Source organism: Anolis sagrei, chromosome 5 (assembly GCF_037176765.1).
Source record: "Anolis sagrei isolate rAnoSag1 chromosome 5, rAnoSag1.mat, whole genome shotgun sequence".
Classification (NCBI taxonomy): domain Eukaryota; kingdom Metazoa; phylum Chordata; class Lepidosauria; order Squamata; family Dactyloidae; genus Anolis; species Anolis sagrei.
In genome coordinates this window covers 179,718,928-179,733,868 of record NC_090025.1, presented here as the reverse complement: position 1 = coordinate 179,733,868, position 14,941 = coordinate 179,718,928, and the positions used below count along the sequence as shown (strand labels likewise).

The 14,941-nt window shown below is 39.0% G+C and overlaps 1 protein-coding gene across 15 annotated transcripts in view; it reads right to left on the bottom strand.

Moving 5' to 3' along the window:
• Positions 1–14,941, bottom strand: part of CACNA1C (calcium voltage-gated channel subunit alpha1 C) — a 527,762-nt gene that overhangs the window by 73,932 nt on the left and 438,889 nt on the right. For all 15 annotated transcript variants that reach the window (XM_060776701.2, XM_067469287.1, XM_067469279.1 and 12 more), the window contains 8 exons: positions 13,714–13,820; positions 11,592–11,679; positions 10,728–10,835; positions 9,395–9,447; positions 9,149–9,295; positions 8,474–8,675; positions 7,331–7,489; positions 4,507–4,617 (listed from right to left, as the gene is read on the bottom strand). In XM_060776701.2, coding sequence (XP_060632684.2) covers positions 4,507–4,617; positions 7,331–7,489; positions 8,474–8,675; positions 9,149–9,295; positions 9,395–9,447; positions 10,728–10,835; positions 11,592–11,679; positions 13,714–13,820 — 975 coding nt within the window. The remainder of the gene's footprint in view (positions 1–4,506; positions 4,618–7,330; positions 7,490–8,473; positions 8,676–9,148; positions 9,296–9,394; positions 9,448–10,727; positions 10,836–11,591; positions 11,680–13,713; positions 13,821–14,941) is intronic.

The window sequence follows — 14,941 nt, the reverse complement described above, 5'->3', positions numbered from 1 at the left end:
CCGGGCCCAGGACGGAACCCTGCGGCACTCCACTTGTCACTTCTTTCCAAGATGAAGAGGAAGCATTAGTGAGCACTCTCTGTGTTCGTCCACTTAACCAATTACAGATCCACCTCACCGTATACTTGGCAGATAAGACTACCTCTCTTCAGCAGTTAGCTGTTGATACCTTCAAACTGAATAGTTAAAATGTTTTTTCAACAGCTGGTTCATCGTGTAATAAAGGCCAAATTAGATAAGATGCGGCTTTCTAAGCAGTTTTTAATGGTCTCTCAAAGCTGGTTGATTGTCTTGGAGGGAAGCTGCTATTTAAACTATGTATTTTTCCTCTGGGGCAAATAGCAGCTCTCATTACTTTCCGCCTCTCCTCCTATTTTTCTATAAAATTTGTATATGTTTCATTAATGTTAAATGTTCCATTTCTTTTGCTGTAAAGATAGTGTACAGTATTCCCTCGCTACTTCGCGGTTTGCTTTTAGCAGACTCACTGTTTTGTGGGGGTTTGAAAATATTAATATAAAATATAAAATATTTACGTCTAGTGGAGGCCAGAGACCCCGGAAGTGTGGTGGCCTGAGGTGCATGGGGGAAGGACTGCCTCCCTGGCCTCCACAGACCCCGGAAGTATGGCGGCCTGAGGTGCGGTGGGGAAGGTCTGTCTCCCTAGCCTGCTGCTACCTGTGTGGCTCTGGAGGCTCTGCCGGGGTCTGCGGAGGCCAGGGAGGCAGGCAGGTGCCCTTGGAAAGGGCCAGGAAGCGCAGTAAGAAAATAATACACAATATATATAAAATAATGTATAAATATTAAAATGAATATGGTGTACCTACTTCGCAGATTTTCACTTATTGCGGGTGGTCCTGAAACGGAACCCCCATGATAAGTGAGGGGACACTGTACACTTTTGTCTCTATTAAATATACAGTACAGCTAAAATTTTCTTGGACTCCTGCCACAACTGTTTTCTCAAGGTACTATGTGACCAGGAAAGTGTTGCAGATGTCATTTCCCAGCACCAGAGCCCCCAGTGGCGCAATGGGTTAAACCCTTTTGCCGGCAGGACTGCTGACTATCAGTCAGCAGATCGAATCCTGGGAGAGTGGGTTGAGCTCCCTCTGTCAGCTTCAGCTCCCCATGCAACGACATGAGAGAAGCCTCCCACTAGGATGGTAAAACATCAAACATCTGGGCATCCCCTGGGCAATGTCCTTGCAGGCAGCCAATTCTCTCACACCAGAAGTGATTTGAAGTTTCTCAAGTTCAGTTAATCCCTTCAATGTATAAATGCAAGTTAACACAAATAGTCAAAATTTGGGAGTCATGGGTCAGCAAAGCACATCTTACACTCAGAATTCCACAATTACTTGTGGCAATCTCTCCCTCCTTATTCTTTCTTTGTTACTACAGTAGGCGAAGCTGAACAACAGTTTCTGAGCAAGCTCTGAGCAAGGTTCTGTGCTAAAAAACTGGACTTCAATTCTAAACAGATAATGAAATTGTAATAAAGCACATCATTTTTATTAAGTTAAAAGTATGAATGGAAAGTATATCTATTTTATCTGCTTATGATTTGATCTTTACTATTATGCAGGTAACAAAGGTATTAAGTTAACATTTGTAACTGGTAGTCTCTCCAAATTGTTACTCTACATCAGCAGTTCTAAATCAGCAGTTCTTAGAGTGTGCTCTGTGGAGACCTTGGGGCTCCGCAAAATATACTGAGAGGCTTCGTGCATCCCTCCTCTTTCCTGCTCCTCCCCCTCTCCCCGCCTCCATTGCCACCAAAAGCTTTGTCCCCTGCCTCCCTTGCTGCCATAAGCCTTTTTTCCTTGCCTTACCCACCACCCAGATCCTTTTGGCCTTGCCTTGCTTGCTTCAAAAACCCTATTCCCCTCCCACCGCTCAGGGGGTGTTTTGATTGTGTTTTTCCTGCATGGCAGAAGGGGGTTGTACTGGATGGCCCCTGGAGTTTCTGCTATTTTTATATTCTTATTCTTATTATTACAAAAGGCTGGATAGCCATCTGTTGGGGGTGCTTTGATTGTGCTTTTCTTGCATGGCAGTAGAGGGTTGGTTCCACTGAAATACTGTTAAGTGTATATTGGATAAAATTGTTCTTCATTTAAAATATTGTATTGTTCTTTCCTTTTTTTACACTACAAATGAGATATGTGCAGTGTGCATAGGAATTTCTTCATTTTTTCCAATTAGTTTGCACAAACACTCTCCATCCATCTGCCACTGGCCTAGACCATCTCTCAAGTTTTAAAGTGCAATGCATCAAAACGTTTTCCCATGCCTGATGTATAGACTTTATATAGAATATAATATGCAAACATTTTGAGGAGTTGCACAAGAAACTTTTGCTTCAAAAAGTGTTCCATGGCAGAAAAAGTTTGAGACCCCTGCTCGAAATAATTTAATTAGCTCTTCATATCTGTGATTCATATTGTAGTTACTTTAAAATTCTGTGTTATCTATGAAAGAAAACACTTTGGGTAGGTAAAGTGTTCAGCTGTAAAGCTTTCTTTCAACTTTGTCTTGAATAAAGCCACTGAGTTGTTCATTTAATAGTAATCCGTATGGGATCAACATCCAAATGAAATGAAGAGGAGAAAAATAAAGTTTTCCTTGTTAAAAGGCTATGCTGGTAATCCACTAATCACACTTCATGTACTACTGAACTTAAATACAATATGATGCATCTCCTCATAAAGACAGATGCTGTAAGTCTAATCTTATAGTAATGCAGCAAAGGTTATAACTATTCGATATAGGGTAATGCATACAAACTTCTCAAACTGTGTATTTACCTTTGGCAACTGGCTATCATATTCTAGTGTGTATTGTTATGATATGCAGAGCTACTTTTTTTCTTAGAGGGGACTTAAGTCGGCAACGTTCTGGCAGATGGCCAATTCTCTCACATCAGAAGCGACTTGCAGTTTCTCAATTTGCTCCTGACAAATTGCATATTGATGACACTCAGCCCTAAATCCTTGTATGACCTTTTTAATAAGATGGGTGAGAATAGAGAACTTTGTTCTTCTCTAATATAAACACTGAAGGTAAGAGTGGAATCAGGCCAATACACTGTATCCAACATCCAGTCCACAGAGTTGTTCTAGCTGGCCACAGAAATCAATGATGTTAAATGCTCCCCCCCCCCCGCTACATTGCATGTTGTTGTTCATTCGTTCAGTCGTCTCCGAGTCTTCGTGACCTCATGGACCAGCCCACGCCAGAGCTCCCTGTCGGCCGTTACCACCCCCAGCTCCCTCAAGGTCAGTCCAGTCACTTCAAGGATGCCATCCATCCATCTTGCCCTTGGTCGGCCCCTCTTCCTTTTGCCTTCCACTTTCCCCAGCATCATTGTCTTCTCTAGGCTTTCCTGTCTCCTCATGATGTGACCAAAGTACTTCAACTTATTAGTGTGCTTTTATGCCAGTGTTAGGCAAAAGGTAAACTGGGATATTTTGGTATACTAGCAAGGATTTCTACTTTCCAAATATTTAAACTGACAATACCAAAATAACTTCCTATGTCTCAAAATTTTATTACTGGCATGAGGACAGCTAAGACCAGTGGTATTTGGTGGGTGACTTTTGTGCAGAAAGACTATTAGCTTAGTTAATTCCTGGTACTCATAACAAATTCTAAACTCAGAAATCTTTAGCATTGTTTGAAGTGTACTTCTTTGGCTCATGGCTTCATTTGGTGGATCACAATGTTCTAGTAAAGTATACTCCTCAAAGCTGAAGTCTTCTCATTGTGTGTTTTTAGAAAAGCATATTCTGTCTAAGCACATGGGAAAGGTGAGATGTTAATTTTCCACATCTGTACCCCCAACAAATAATCCATGTCTACCCTGAACCTGGGATGAATTTGCCCTGGGAGACAACATCCATTGGTTTCAATGGTAGTTTCTCCTTGGAGCAAATTGAAGCAGCATGAGAATGGAGCCTTCATATCCTATACAAATAAGTAACCAGAAAAAATCAATATGACAAAATGCTTAACTGTGACCATTAAAGGGAGCACTTAGCAATTCTAGAGCATTTGGGGATCCAAAATTTGAATCCAATGAATCATCTGGGTCCAGTGAATTAAGAATAGGAATCAGAGTGATATGGCCCTTCAAGGTGATGGATACAGTTCTCAACTCTGAGATGTCTAAATGAAATGTCACTTTGTGGTGGCTCTCCAAGCACAGTCCTATGTGGTATTGGCATGGAAATATTGAATAACTGCATCTCAAATTAATAGCATGAAAATTATTATGAATATTTGTTTCCAAGTGTATGTTTTCTTTGTAAGTCAACTTAAGTGTGGTAAGTGCCTCCAAACACAGATTGAGACTCCAGTCCAGACAACAACTGTTCAAGTCCATTTTCTGACTTGATGATGAAATAGAATGTAGGATAGAGCTGGGTTTATTTGCTAGTTTCATATCCTCCTGTCCTCCGTTCTATTGGTGCCCAGAGATATAGCTTGATCAACAATACCTACCTTGGGTTTGAAGGCAATTAATTTCAGAACCATCTCAACGGTGAAGAGGCCAGTGAAGAGCATATTGAGAATGTTCATTGCTTCTTTGAAGAGGCAGCTTTGACCATAGTGCTGAAAAATAAGTCATGCCACTTTATATTTGAAAAATAAATTGTTTGTATTACATTTATGTTCATCTTTCTACTACTGGTAATTTTCTTTTTATGCCCACAGTCTTATTTATTTGTGATTATTTCAGATTTAACTAAAGAAACCTTTTATCTCTTATCTACATCAGGTATCTTAACATGGTTTTCCACCTATTATAATTCAAAGATACTATTAGTTGTTACAGTCTGGATGGGGCTTTCAGAATTCATACAGCTAATTCCAATATACAAAATGGACAATCTTCCTTAATCCACAAAGTAGCCATATATACCAAGGCAGGATCCCCCTGATCCTCCTCCTTTTTATCTAAGCTCATTTAAATATGGCGTCAACCAAACACCTTTGATCACATTAACTGAAAATTAGGGTAGAGATAACAGAGTGCTGTCCTTCTGAGTCTTCCGAATCTCTCCACAGCATCTAACATCATTGATTTCTGTGGCCAGCTAGAACAACTCTGTGGACTGGATGTTGGATACAGTGTATTGGCCTGATTCCACTCTTACCTTCAGTGTTTATATTAGAGAAGAACAAAGTTCTCTACTCTCACCCATCTTATTAAAAAGGTCATACAAGGATTTAGGGCTGAGTATCATTAATATGCTGTTGACACTAGACTCCATCTCTCCATTCTGTTTGAATGAGAAGCTTTGCAACTATTGGAGAAGTGGCTATAGACAGTGACAAACACCAGCTGCTAGCCTATAGTGTGTTTTCAAGAAAGAAAATGAATATGGTAATAATTTGGCATAAATTGGCAGTGGTCACTGGTACATTTAAGAGGTTTTTTTTCACAGTCTGTCACATCTGTTAGTCTGGGTATGAACTAAAAAGCTAACAAACTAAACAAATTGTCTCCAAATGTTTCACACACCCAGAAATTAGGGAGACAGCCTGGAGATATTCTAGGGTCAGCAATGTAGTTTCTGGAGCCTTCTTAGTTCAGAGCTATAAGCCCAGATAGCCTCAGTGGTTAAGAGTGCATATGCTCAATTTCAATACATCTGTTACCTGTGACTGTACCCTGACTAGGACAACATGCTTTATGTTTTCCATGTTCTAATAATCTTATAATTGGATTACTACAGTGCATTCCCTCTTAAAGATTGTCTGGAAGCTATAGTTAATGCAGAATGTACCTGGCATATTATTAAGTGGAGCAGCTAACTGGGATTATGTGACAGTGATCTTTAAAGCACAGCTGTGAACTACCAGGCTCATTTCACTGAAGCCGTGCTTTAATAATTAGTCAGGGAGACTCTGCTTTTAATCCTTGAAGTAGATGTGTGTTGATACAAAACATGGCTTCCTTAGTGGTGGCATGCCAGCTATAGAATTTCCTTTGTAGTTGTCCCTCCTATTTTTAATTTTAGGGTACAACTAAAATGCACTTCATCAAGCCATGAGTCTTTATTGCTTAAGACAGTGGCTCTCAACCTATGGGTCCCCAGGTGTTTTGGCCTACAACTCCCAGAAATCCCAGCCAGTTTACCAGCTGTTAGGATTTCTGAGAGTTGAAGCCCAAAACATCTGGGGACCCACAGGTTGAGAATCATTGGCTTAAGATGATGTGCACGCCATTAACTTGGTATTTTAGCTGATTGGTTGTTTTTTTATATATATATTACTTCTTTTAATATTAAGTATAGAAGGAAAGGCTCAAGGACTGCTCCTCCTTCTCACAGCAGAGCAGCTACACAATACGATCCAAGGCAAAGCCTGGTAGGTTGGGCCTGTGCATTGTCTGTTTTGTGGCAGTTCCACTGTGAATAGGAGGCACTGAGCAGCTAGGCATCTCTATTGTCTGTCTGCTGTGGCAGTTGGTGGAAGTGGGGTGCTGCTGTTGCCAGGCTGCCCCTGTTGGCCAGGTTGGGGAAGACAGGCATCATTATGGCATCCAATAGACCCCTCCTCTTCCTCAGAAGAATGCACAGGGAATCGAAGAAGAGAAGGCAAGACAGGCCAGGCACAAGCGCAGTGGTATGGGTAAGAGGTGGAGGCAACCAAGACTAGCTCTCTCCCTCCACCAGCAGATCCCATTCATTAGATTTGTGGGGTGGCAGCTTACCTGGGGGGTGACACCATGAGTTACTGCAATGGGATGAGAAAATGCTCAAGCTTTAAAATCCTAATGTGCATACCAAGTTCACCACAACCCAAGTGATGCCACTGGCACATTTCTAAAGCGGATTGGTGCCAAATGATTTACAGAAGGGATGAACTATTAGGCATCAGCAGCAGGAGAAAAAGAAATCTGGCCAATGTAGAAAATGTATGTGGCTATAGACTGTGACAAACACCTCTTTACACACAAGCTCAACTAGTAAGCCTTTTAATTGACTTTTGTCACATGATCACAGCAGTCATCCCAGAGAGGATTATTATTATTATTATTATTATTATTATTATTATTATTATGACCACTACTAGCACTATTGCTATTTCTTTAAAAAATGGAGCCATTCCAATCAAATAATATAATGGAAATGTATGCATTTACTTATTTCCCCCTTCTCCCCAAAGGGCAACTTTCAATGAATATTTGATGCACATTAGGATTTTAAAACTTGAGTTAAGTCTTGGGGTTCTGCAGCAACAAAATACATGTTCCATGAAAAAGAAAAGGTTAAGAACCATGAAATCACAACACAGTACTTTCTGACTGCTGACCTACCTGCATAGCGAGGCAGATAGTGTTCAACAAGATGAGGACGAACATAAGGTATTCAAAATAGGTGGAGTTCACCACATACCACACTTTATATTGGTACTGGTTTTTGGGAATGTACCTTCGAAGGGGACGGGCCTTTAAGGCATATTCTACACACTGACGCTGTTAAGAAAAAAATATATTATTATGTTTATTTATATACCCATTTTATCTCTCCCGAAGGATACTCAAATATAGTGGGTTAGATGGTTAGATGCAGCTAGAAAATTCCAAAATAGAAGCTGCTCTCCTCTGGAGCAGATTTTAAAAACATGGCATACAGAGATGAAGATAATTCTGAATTTTGCTTTCTTTGAAAAAAATCTGTATTTCTAAAAAGTAGCAAATTATTTTTATTCTCGGTGGCAGCACATTTAAAGCCCTGGGCCTGAATGGACAAACAACAGAATCATAGCTTCAGTTTTAAATTTAGAGCTTGTATAGATTTTTCATAACTTTAGAACAGGGGTCCTCAAACTAAGGCCCAAGGGCCGGATACGGCCCTCCAAGGTCCGTTACCCGGCCCTCGCTCAGAGTCAACCTAAGCCTGAAATGACTTGAAAGCACACAACAACAACAATCCTATCTCATCAGATTCTGATGGCAGAAATTTCGCTTTAGTGAACTGTAGGGATTTGATGGAGGCAGACTGGCAAGTAGTGGACAATTGGTGGAAAGAAGAACTATCGCCGCAGTGGGTGGTGGGATAGTCATATCCACTCTTGAGCTTTTTGGTTTTTTAAACAAGTATTTTACATTGTTTTACATGTGTTATTTCCCCCCATGTTTTAATGGCTACACATGGGTTATTTGTTGTGATGAGCTCATTATTTATTTTAGTTTTATTGCCTTGATGGTTTTTGTTTTGCAAATAGGGCAATATAGAAATATTAGTAATGTGTAATAATTAAAAATACCCAAGAAAAACATTCTATCCACGATGAAAATTCCTGCAAGAGCAATATTGTGCTAGATATAGACATGTGGCATAAAAACTTAGATTTGCATATCTCTCAAAATGAGAAATGATTCCATGCATTATAGGATTTCTTTTTGACAGCCATTGTACCACTGAATATTTTTACTCATGCTATGCTCTTCTATTACCTGGTTCTTGTCCAGCTCACAGTTCTTGTACTCTTGTTCTCCTTGCTCCTGAAAAGTGACAATGACGAAACCAACAAAGATGTTCATCATGAAGAAAGCGATGATAATGATGTAGATAATAAAGAAAATGGAGATCTCCACCCTGTGGTTATAGATAGGACCCACATCTTCCATATGGGAATCAATGGATCGGTACAGCAGTCTAGAAAAAAAAGAAGAGAGAACCCAGAGAGACATTAAGTACATTTCCAAATGGCCCTAACTGCACAGAAAGCAGCGAGGAGTGGCTCTATCAGTTCTCAGGGCTGACAGAAACCAGAATAGGAGCACTAGTATGAGCTGTATAGCCTCTGTTACCAGCATTCCACAGTAAGCATGAAAAATAACAAAGCTCAAAAATACTGCCTGCATTTTTCCATGATATGTCATGAGCTTCCACTTGCTTGCTACAGCAGTCAACTAGAAGCATGGGACAGTAACTATTGGTAAGATGATTTTAGGTTTTGGCACCCTGAACTAGTCTTGAAAATGCTTCAATAGATACCAGTTATGAAAATTTCCTGTTTAAAAATTGGATTGAACTAAGATAAGGTACATATTTAAACATGCAACTCCCCCCCACCCCCACCCCCCAAAAGACAAGAAAAATGCATGAAGTTTACACTGTGTACTCACTCTGGCCAACCTTCAAAGGTTGAAACAGTGAAAAGGGCCATCATGGCAGTGAGGACATTATCAAAATCAAATTTACTATTCTCCCATTTTCGAGGTTGGATCATTGGTTGAGACACCTCTCCATCCTTGTAAGTAATAAAACTTCCCCTATTAGAAGAAGAAGGATGGGTGTGTTGAAATACACAGAAGATAATGCACTTTTTGGCATCAAATGCAGTTGATATGAAACAGGGATGATGAACTCACTTGCAGTCTGTCTCTGTCTGCTTGGAACTATCACTGCAGCTATACAGTTTGCCCTGGAGGAGAAATCAGAGAAATCACAAATCATTTCATTACTGAGCACTGAGGTTTGTTAAAATTACTACTGCAAAAGGAAATACTATTTTTTCATTTGCCTGCCAACATTTTAAAGACTTTAAGAACTCGAATTATTGCCCCAATATTACTTCATTTTGCTTGGACATGCAAATTAAATCATGTCAACTGGAAAGAATCAAGACACAGACAGCAATTTACAAAAACAAAGCAAAGTCAGGATGAAAGAATATCAAAATGCCACTGTCCATACCTGAAGATGCCATTAAGAATAAGACTCTTGTTAAAAAGACAAATTGTGCTAAATAGAACTGAATTGGATATTTACTGTTTTATATGTTCAGCTTAAACATTTGATAAAAATAGGGTGGGAGAACTGCTGAGGCTTTTGTGTAATTTTTTTTTTTACCAATAATTGCTTTTCTTTAATACTTTTCTCTGAATTCTTCAAATAAGTTCTTCTGATAGGATGGTATCCATCGTTGTTAGAATGGCCATTGTTGTTAGGAATTTTGGCCTTGCAGCCTGCGCATACTGTTGACATCACAGAGTACCTCTCAGGATTCGGATAGATAGAAGGTCCTCAGGCTCACAAAATACAGAGTAAAACTAGTCAGCTAGTTGACTAGCAGAGTGAGATGGGAGCCCCGATAAAGAAAAGAACTGAGGTAATGGCGATGCCTCCCCATTATATACCATAGGGATGGTGGGCAGAGTTACTGCCAAAAGGTATCCTTTAGCTCTCTGGAAGGTTCCAAATTGTACTGTATGAGCATTCACAGAGACCATGAAGAAAAAACAATTTGGGCTTGTAGTCATTTTCTACAGCACAATCACAGTACTATTATTTTATATAGTGTCACTGCTTTATAGGTAAAAGAAAAACAAAACAGTTCTCTGTCCTCAGGTTTACAATCTTATTAGTATATTATAATAAAATGTTGCATCCTGATTTTTTTTGTCCTGACTTTGCTATTCTGACATGTCTCTGTCTTGTTTCTTCCTAGCTTTGTTTGTATGTATGTGTGCATGTTTAGGTGTGTATAAATATCTTGATCAAAAAAGACACATCTAAACTGTTTCACACAAGTTTAAAGTAAATAGGCCAATCACTGTAATATTTGTGTGTGGTAGCAGTGATTAGAATTAAAGGTCCAAGTCATTCATCATCACATCCTTTGCTTGAACTTGGTCAAATACATCTGCCGCCTTCTGCATTAATCAAAGAACACAAAAGGAGAACAGAGATCATAATGCTTACCTTGAACAACTGGACCCCTATGCAGGCGAACATGAACTGTAGTAATGTGGTGACAATCACAATGTTCCCTATTGTTCGGATGGCTACAAACACGCACTGGACTACATGCTGCAAACAGAAGGTGGAAACAAGAATGAACAGATTTGTTAATTTTAAATTTGTTCAGAGTTGAATATAAATAAATAAGCAGTAATCTTGTAATACTGACATCTTATTGTACATCTGCACGATACCTGGGAATACACATCTTTGAATGTGGTGAAAGCTAACAGCTGTAGAAAAAGATATAACAATTGAACACTATACTGCAATACTATATTGCATCTAGAAAATAAATTTGAATGGTTCACTGTTGTGCTATGATGTTAGTGGTGATCTTCCTCCATCAGACCAAATGGCCAAGACTACAATGGAGGATGGAGGATTGTACACAGTAAATAAGAAATTCCTTGAACATATAATATAGAGATCTGTTAAACATCTTTCTGTCAAACTGCAGGGCATTCTCCTAGTCGAAGACACCTTGGCTCCCATCAAAGATCTGTTGGCTTCTGCCTCTTGCCATAGTATAGGGATGCCATCAACTCTTCCCTTAAGGCAGTGGTTCTCAACCTGTGGGTCCCCACGTGTTTTTTCCTACAACTCCCAGAAATCCCAGCCAGTTTACCAGCTGTTAAGATTTCTGGGAGTTGACAGTGAAAACATCTGGGGACCCACAGGTTGAGAACCATTATGGCTGAAGACTTCCTGTAAAGCATAGAGATACCCTGTACTCATCCAGTTCAGTTCATTTATTCTGCTACCCCTGGCCCCCATCACCTGTGCAAATGCACACAGAGAATCGACTTCTGAGATATCTTCTACCTTTAAGCCTTTGGCTCTGTTGATGGCCCTCAGTGGTCTGAGCACTCTCAGGACTCGTAGTATCTTCACAACATTGATGGCACTAGATCTGTAGGCAAACAGCACAGGATATCATACTTTACAATTGTTGTGAGATAATTGGTCTTGGCTGAAAGGTTGAATTTACTATACAGTACATGAAATGAACTACTTCATATGATCTGAACACAGGTTTCACTAAACTAAGGAAATATTATTCACCACCATACTACATGGCCTTTTTTGGGTTCTCACAACTTGAGAGAAAAGTTTTCAGAACATGTGAACATTATTGGTAAAAGACCCATACTGTGGACACTTTGTATTTGCTAGGGTTTGGTTCCAAGATCCTCTGTAAATATTAAAATCCATAGTAGTAAAATGGTTCCCCTTGTATAAAATAGTAAAATCAAGGCTTTACTTTTGAATTTTTTGAAGAATATTTTCAAGCCCAGTGTGTTTGAATATGTGGATGTTCCTTTTTCCTGTAGCATTTGGATTGATTTGCATAAATTACAATATCTACTCATTCATAAATCTTCAAGTAGGTATTTCTAATGAATGGTATAGGCCAGCGGTTCTCATTCTGTGGGCCCCCAAATGTTTTGGCCATCAACTCCCAGAAATCCTAACAGCTGATAAACTGAAATAGGGTTTTCAATAGAGAACATATTAATTTTACTACTGTATTTTGAAAGGCAAATGTAACCATATTAGCAGTTGAGAGTAGAAAGTGTTCTTTTTTTGCATTTGTTCTTTCTTTACATTGATTTCATCTTAAATTTATGTTTCAATACTATACTTAACAGAGTGCTTTTGTTGTTTTTTAAATAGTCTTTTAAAAGTCTATTAATGGAGATACAGGATTCACCCATAAGGGAAGGACCTGTTAGTCATTGTGCTGAACTAAATGCAGAAGATAATAAGGAAAAAAATTGGAAGATTCTGTTGAACAGAGCGGCTTGCCAAATGTCCTGAGGACTTATTACAAAAATGTCAACCTGCAGTAATCACAAGAGTGTTTACGAAGGATACTCAGAAAAACTTCACCAAAAAGTTAATTCAGAGAAAGGAGTATGACAGTTTTTTTTCCAGTGAATCATGCATTTTAAAACAGTTTCCACAGTTTGCAGTTTGCATCTACCCAGCACAAAATATCGTGAATCTCAATGGAAAGTGGGTTCACCCCTGCATATGTGTCTCAACTGAATTCAACAGACCAATGTAATCTGTGACAGTGCATTGAAGACCATTTACCTGCTGAATAATCCCCTCTCAATTAAGACCCATTGCTCACATTAATTATTTCCTCCTCTCTTTGCATGTCTCACAACTTCTATATTCTCTATATCCTCTCAGAAAAAAGTCATCCACACTCTGTGTTCCCTTACTTAGATTCCTGAAATCTTTCTGCAATTTTCTTTAGTCTTATATTGATTCCTAATGTCTGTCCAGTGCTGTGTTACCCAAATAATCCATCCCACATGATGCCTCTGTGGATTTCTGTCTGTTCCCAGATATAGCACAAACTCCTTGGCTTTAAATTGAAAGGCTTCTCTTTCTTCTTTTACAGTCTGTGACATGTCTGTCCAGAATTCTTGTGTTAATGCCTGTTAATATTTCTCAAGTCCTTGTAATCAAATCCTAGAAGTGCATCCCCTCTCTTTGTCCCTGCTTCCGCTTTCCTCACCATCCTACTTTTAATCTAGATTCTGTGCTCCCTAGAGGATGATTTTGGTCTTCTATTAACACTGGTAGCATATGATGGTTATGATGCCATGTGTTTTCTTTAGTTCAAAAGATGAAACTTGTGAGTTTTAACTGGCTAGACTTAAGTACAGGCAGCCCCCAAGTTACAAACAAGAAAAATATGGCTTGTTGTGGAAACAAAGATTGGTGATAAAGCTTCAGTAGAGACACCTTTTTCCCATGCTAATTATTTCAGGAGTGAATGTTTGTAACTCGGGGGCTGCCTGTATTCAGGAATTTGTAATAAAAACTAAGGCCTCATGTAATTCAAGCTTGTATTGTAGAAACAGTGTTTCTCCATGTCATTACCAATCTCCATATACAATGGATTTTCTGAGCCAAAAAACTCACTCACTGGATCCCAAAGGAGATGAGAGAAACGCTAACCACCAGCAGGTCCAAGATGTTGAAATAGTTTCTGCAGAAAGAGCCTTTGTGGAGGAAAGCCCCATAAGCAGTCATCTGTGGGTGATCACATGGAGACATAAAGAAACTTTGCCATTAGCACATGCCTGGAACCTTCTCCCTGAGTGGCCAGAATGAGTGACAATGCAAGATGGCACTGTAGAATAGCTACAGACATTTCAGCCCAAAGACTTATAGAAAATAACAATAAAAGGAATAGACATTGTTCAGAAAAGCGTATGCAAGAAAAGATTGCAAACAGAAGTTGGCCCATCTAAGAAATGGCTGCTACTTTGCACGTTAAAATAATTCCTTCCCTTTGGAAAAAAAGATTACACAAAAGTTACAGTGTTGCTTTTTTAAAAGGGATATAAAGTACTGCTGGAGAGTGTATTCTCCCACACGAGAATTCCCATTTATTGGAACTTCTTTCATGTAATTTTTTATTGCTGAAATTTAGAATAATTTCATAGAGGTGCAATAAGTTTGGGACTCCCTTCTGATTGAGGCCCTAGCAGTTCGTAGGAGGGTTGTTATGGTATTTTAAAACTAGCAATAATTCAAATTAAATTAATTGTAATTTCCTGCGGTTGATTTAGTAGTAGAGTTCATTGTAAAAACAGGCTGATGCTTTTAACACTTATTTGGTATTCCAAAGGACAGCCTGTGTCTGCAGCCTGTTTTTTTTTTTTAATCACCAGTGATAACAGAGATGGGTGTGAATCAAAATTTGCAACCTCTTCTAATTCTGGAATGCAACATTTTAACTAGATCAGAGCAGTAGGAGCTTTCCCAACATTCTTTTACAGGTAATGCTTTCAACAAGGGAATAAAAAGCAAAAGATAACTTTTTTGTGTGTTTTGTATATTTTAAACTACATTTCTTTTAACGTCGTAATCCACCTTTGGTCCCAGACTGGGAAAAAGGTGTAATAACTGTAACAACAACAACAATAAACAACAGTATATCGTTTTTCATGTATGTTAAAGCAGCTAGGGCAATGCATATGGTTGAATAGTCTAGCCATTTTGTCCACAGAGGAGCTTTTGGGTTTCACTGTTTTTATTGAAGACAGTTTAAAAACTCCTTCACATTCTCAAATTATCAAATTATGCTGCTCACATGGGAGTTTGAAAGTAACCTCAGACTTTTTTATCCGATCTGTATTTACCAGACA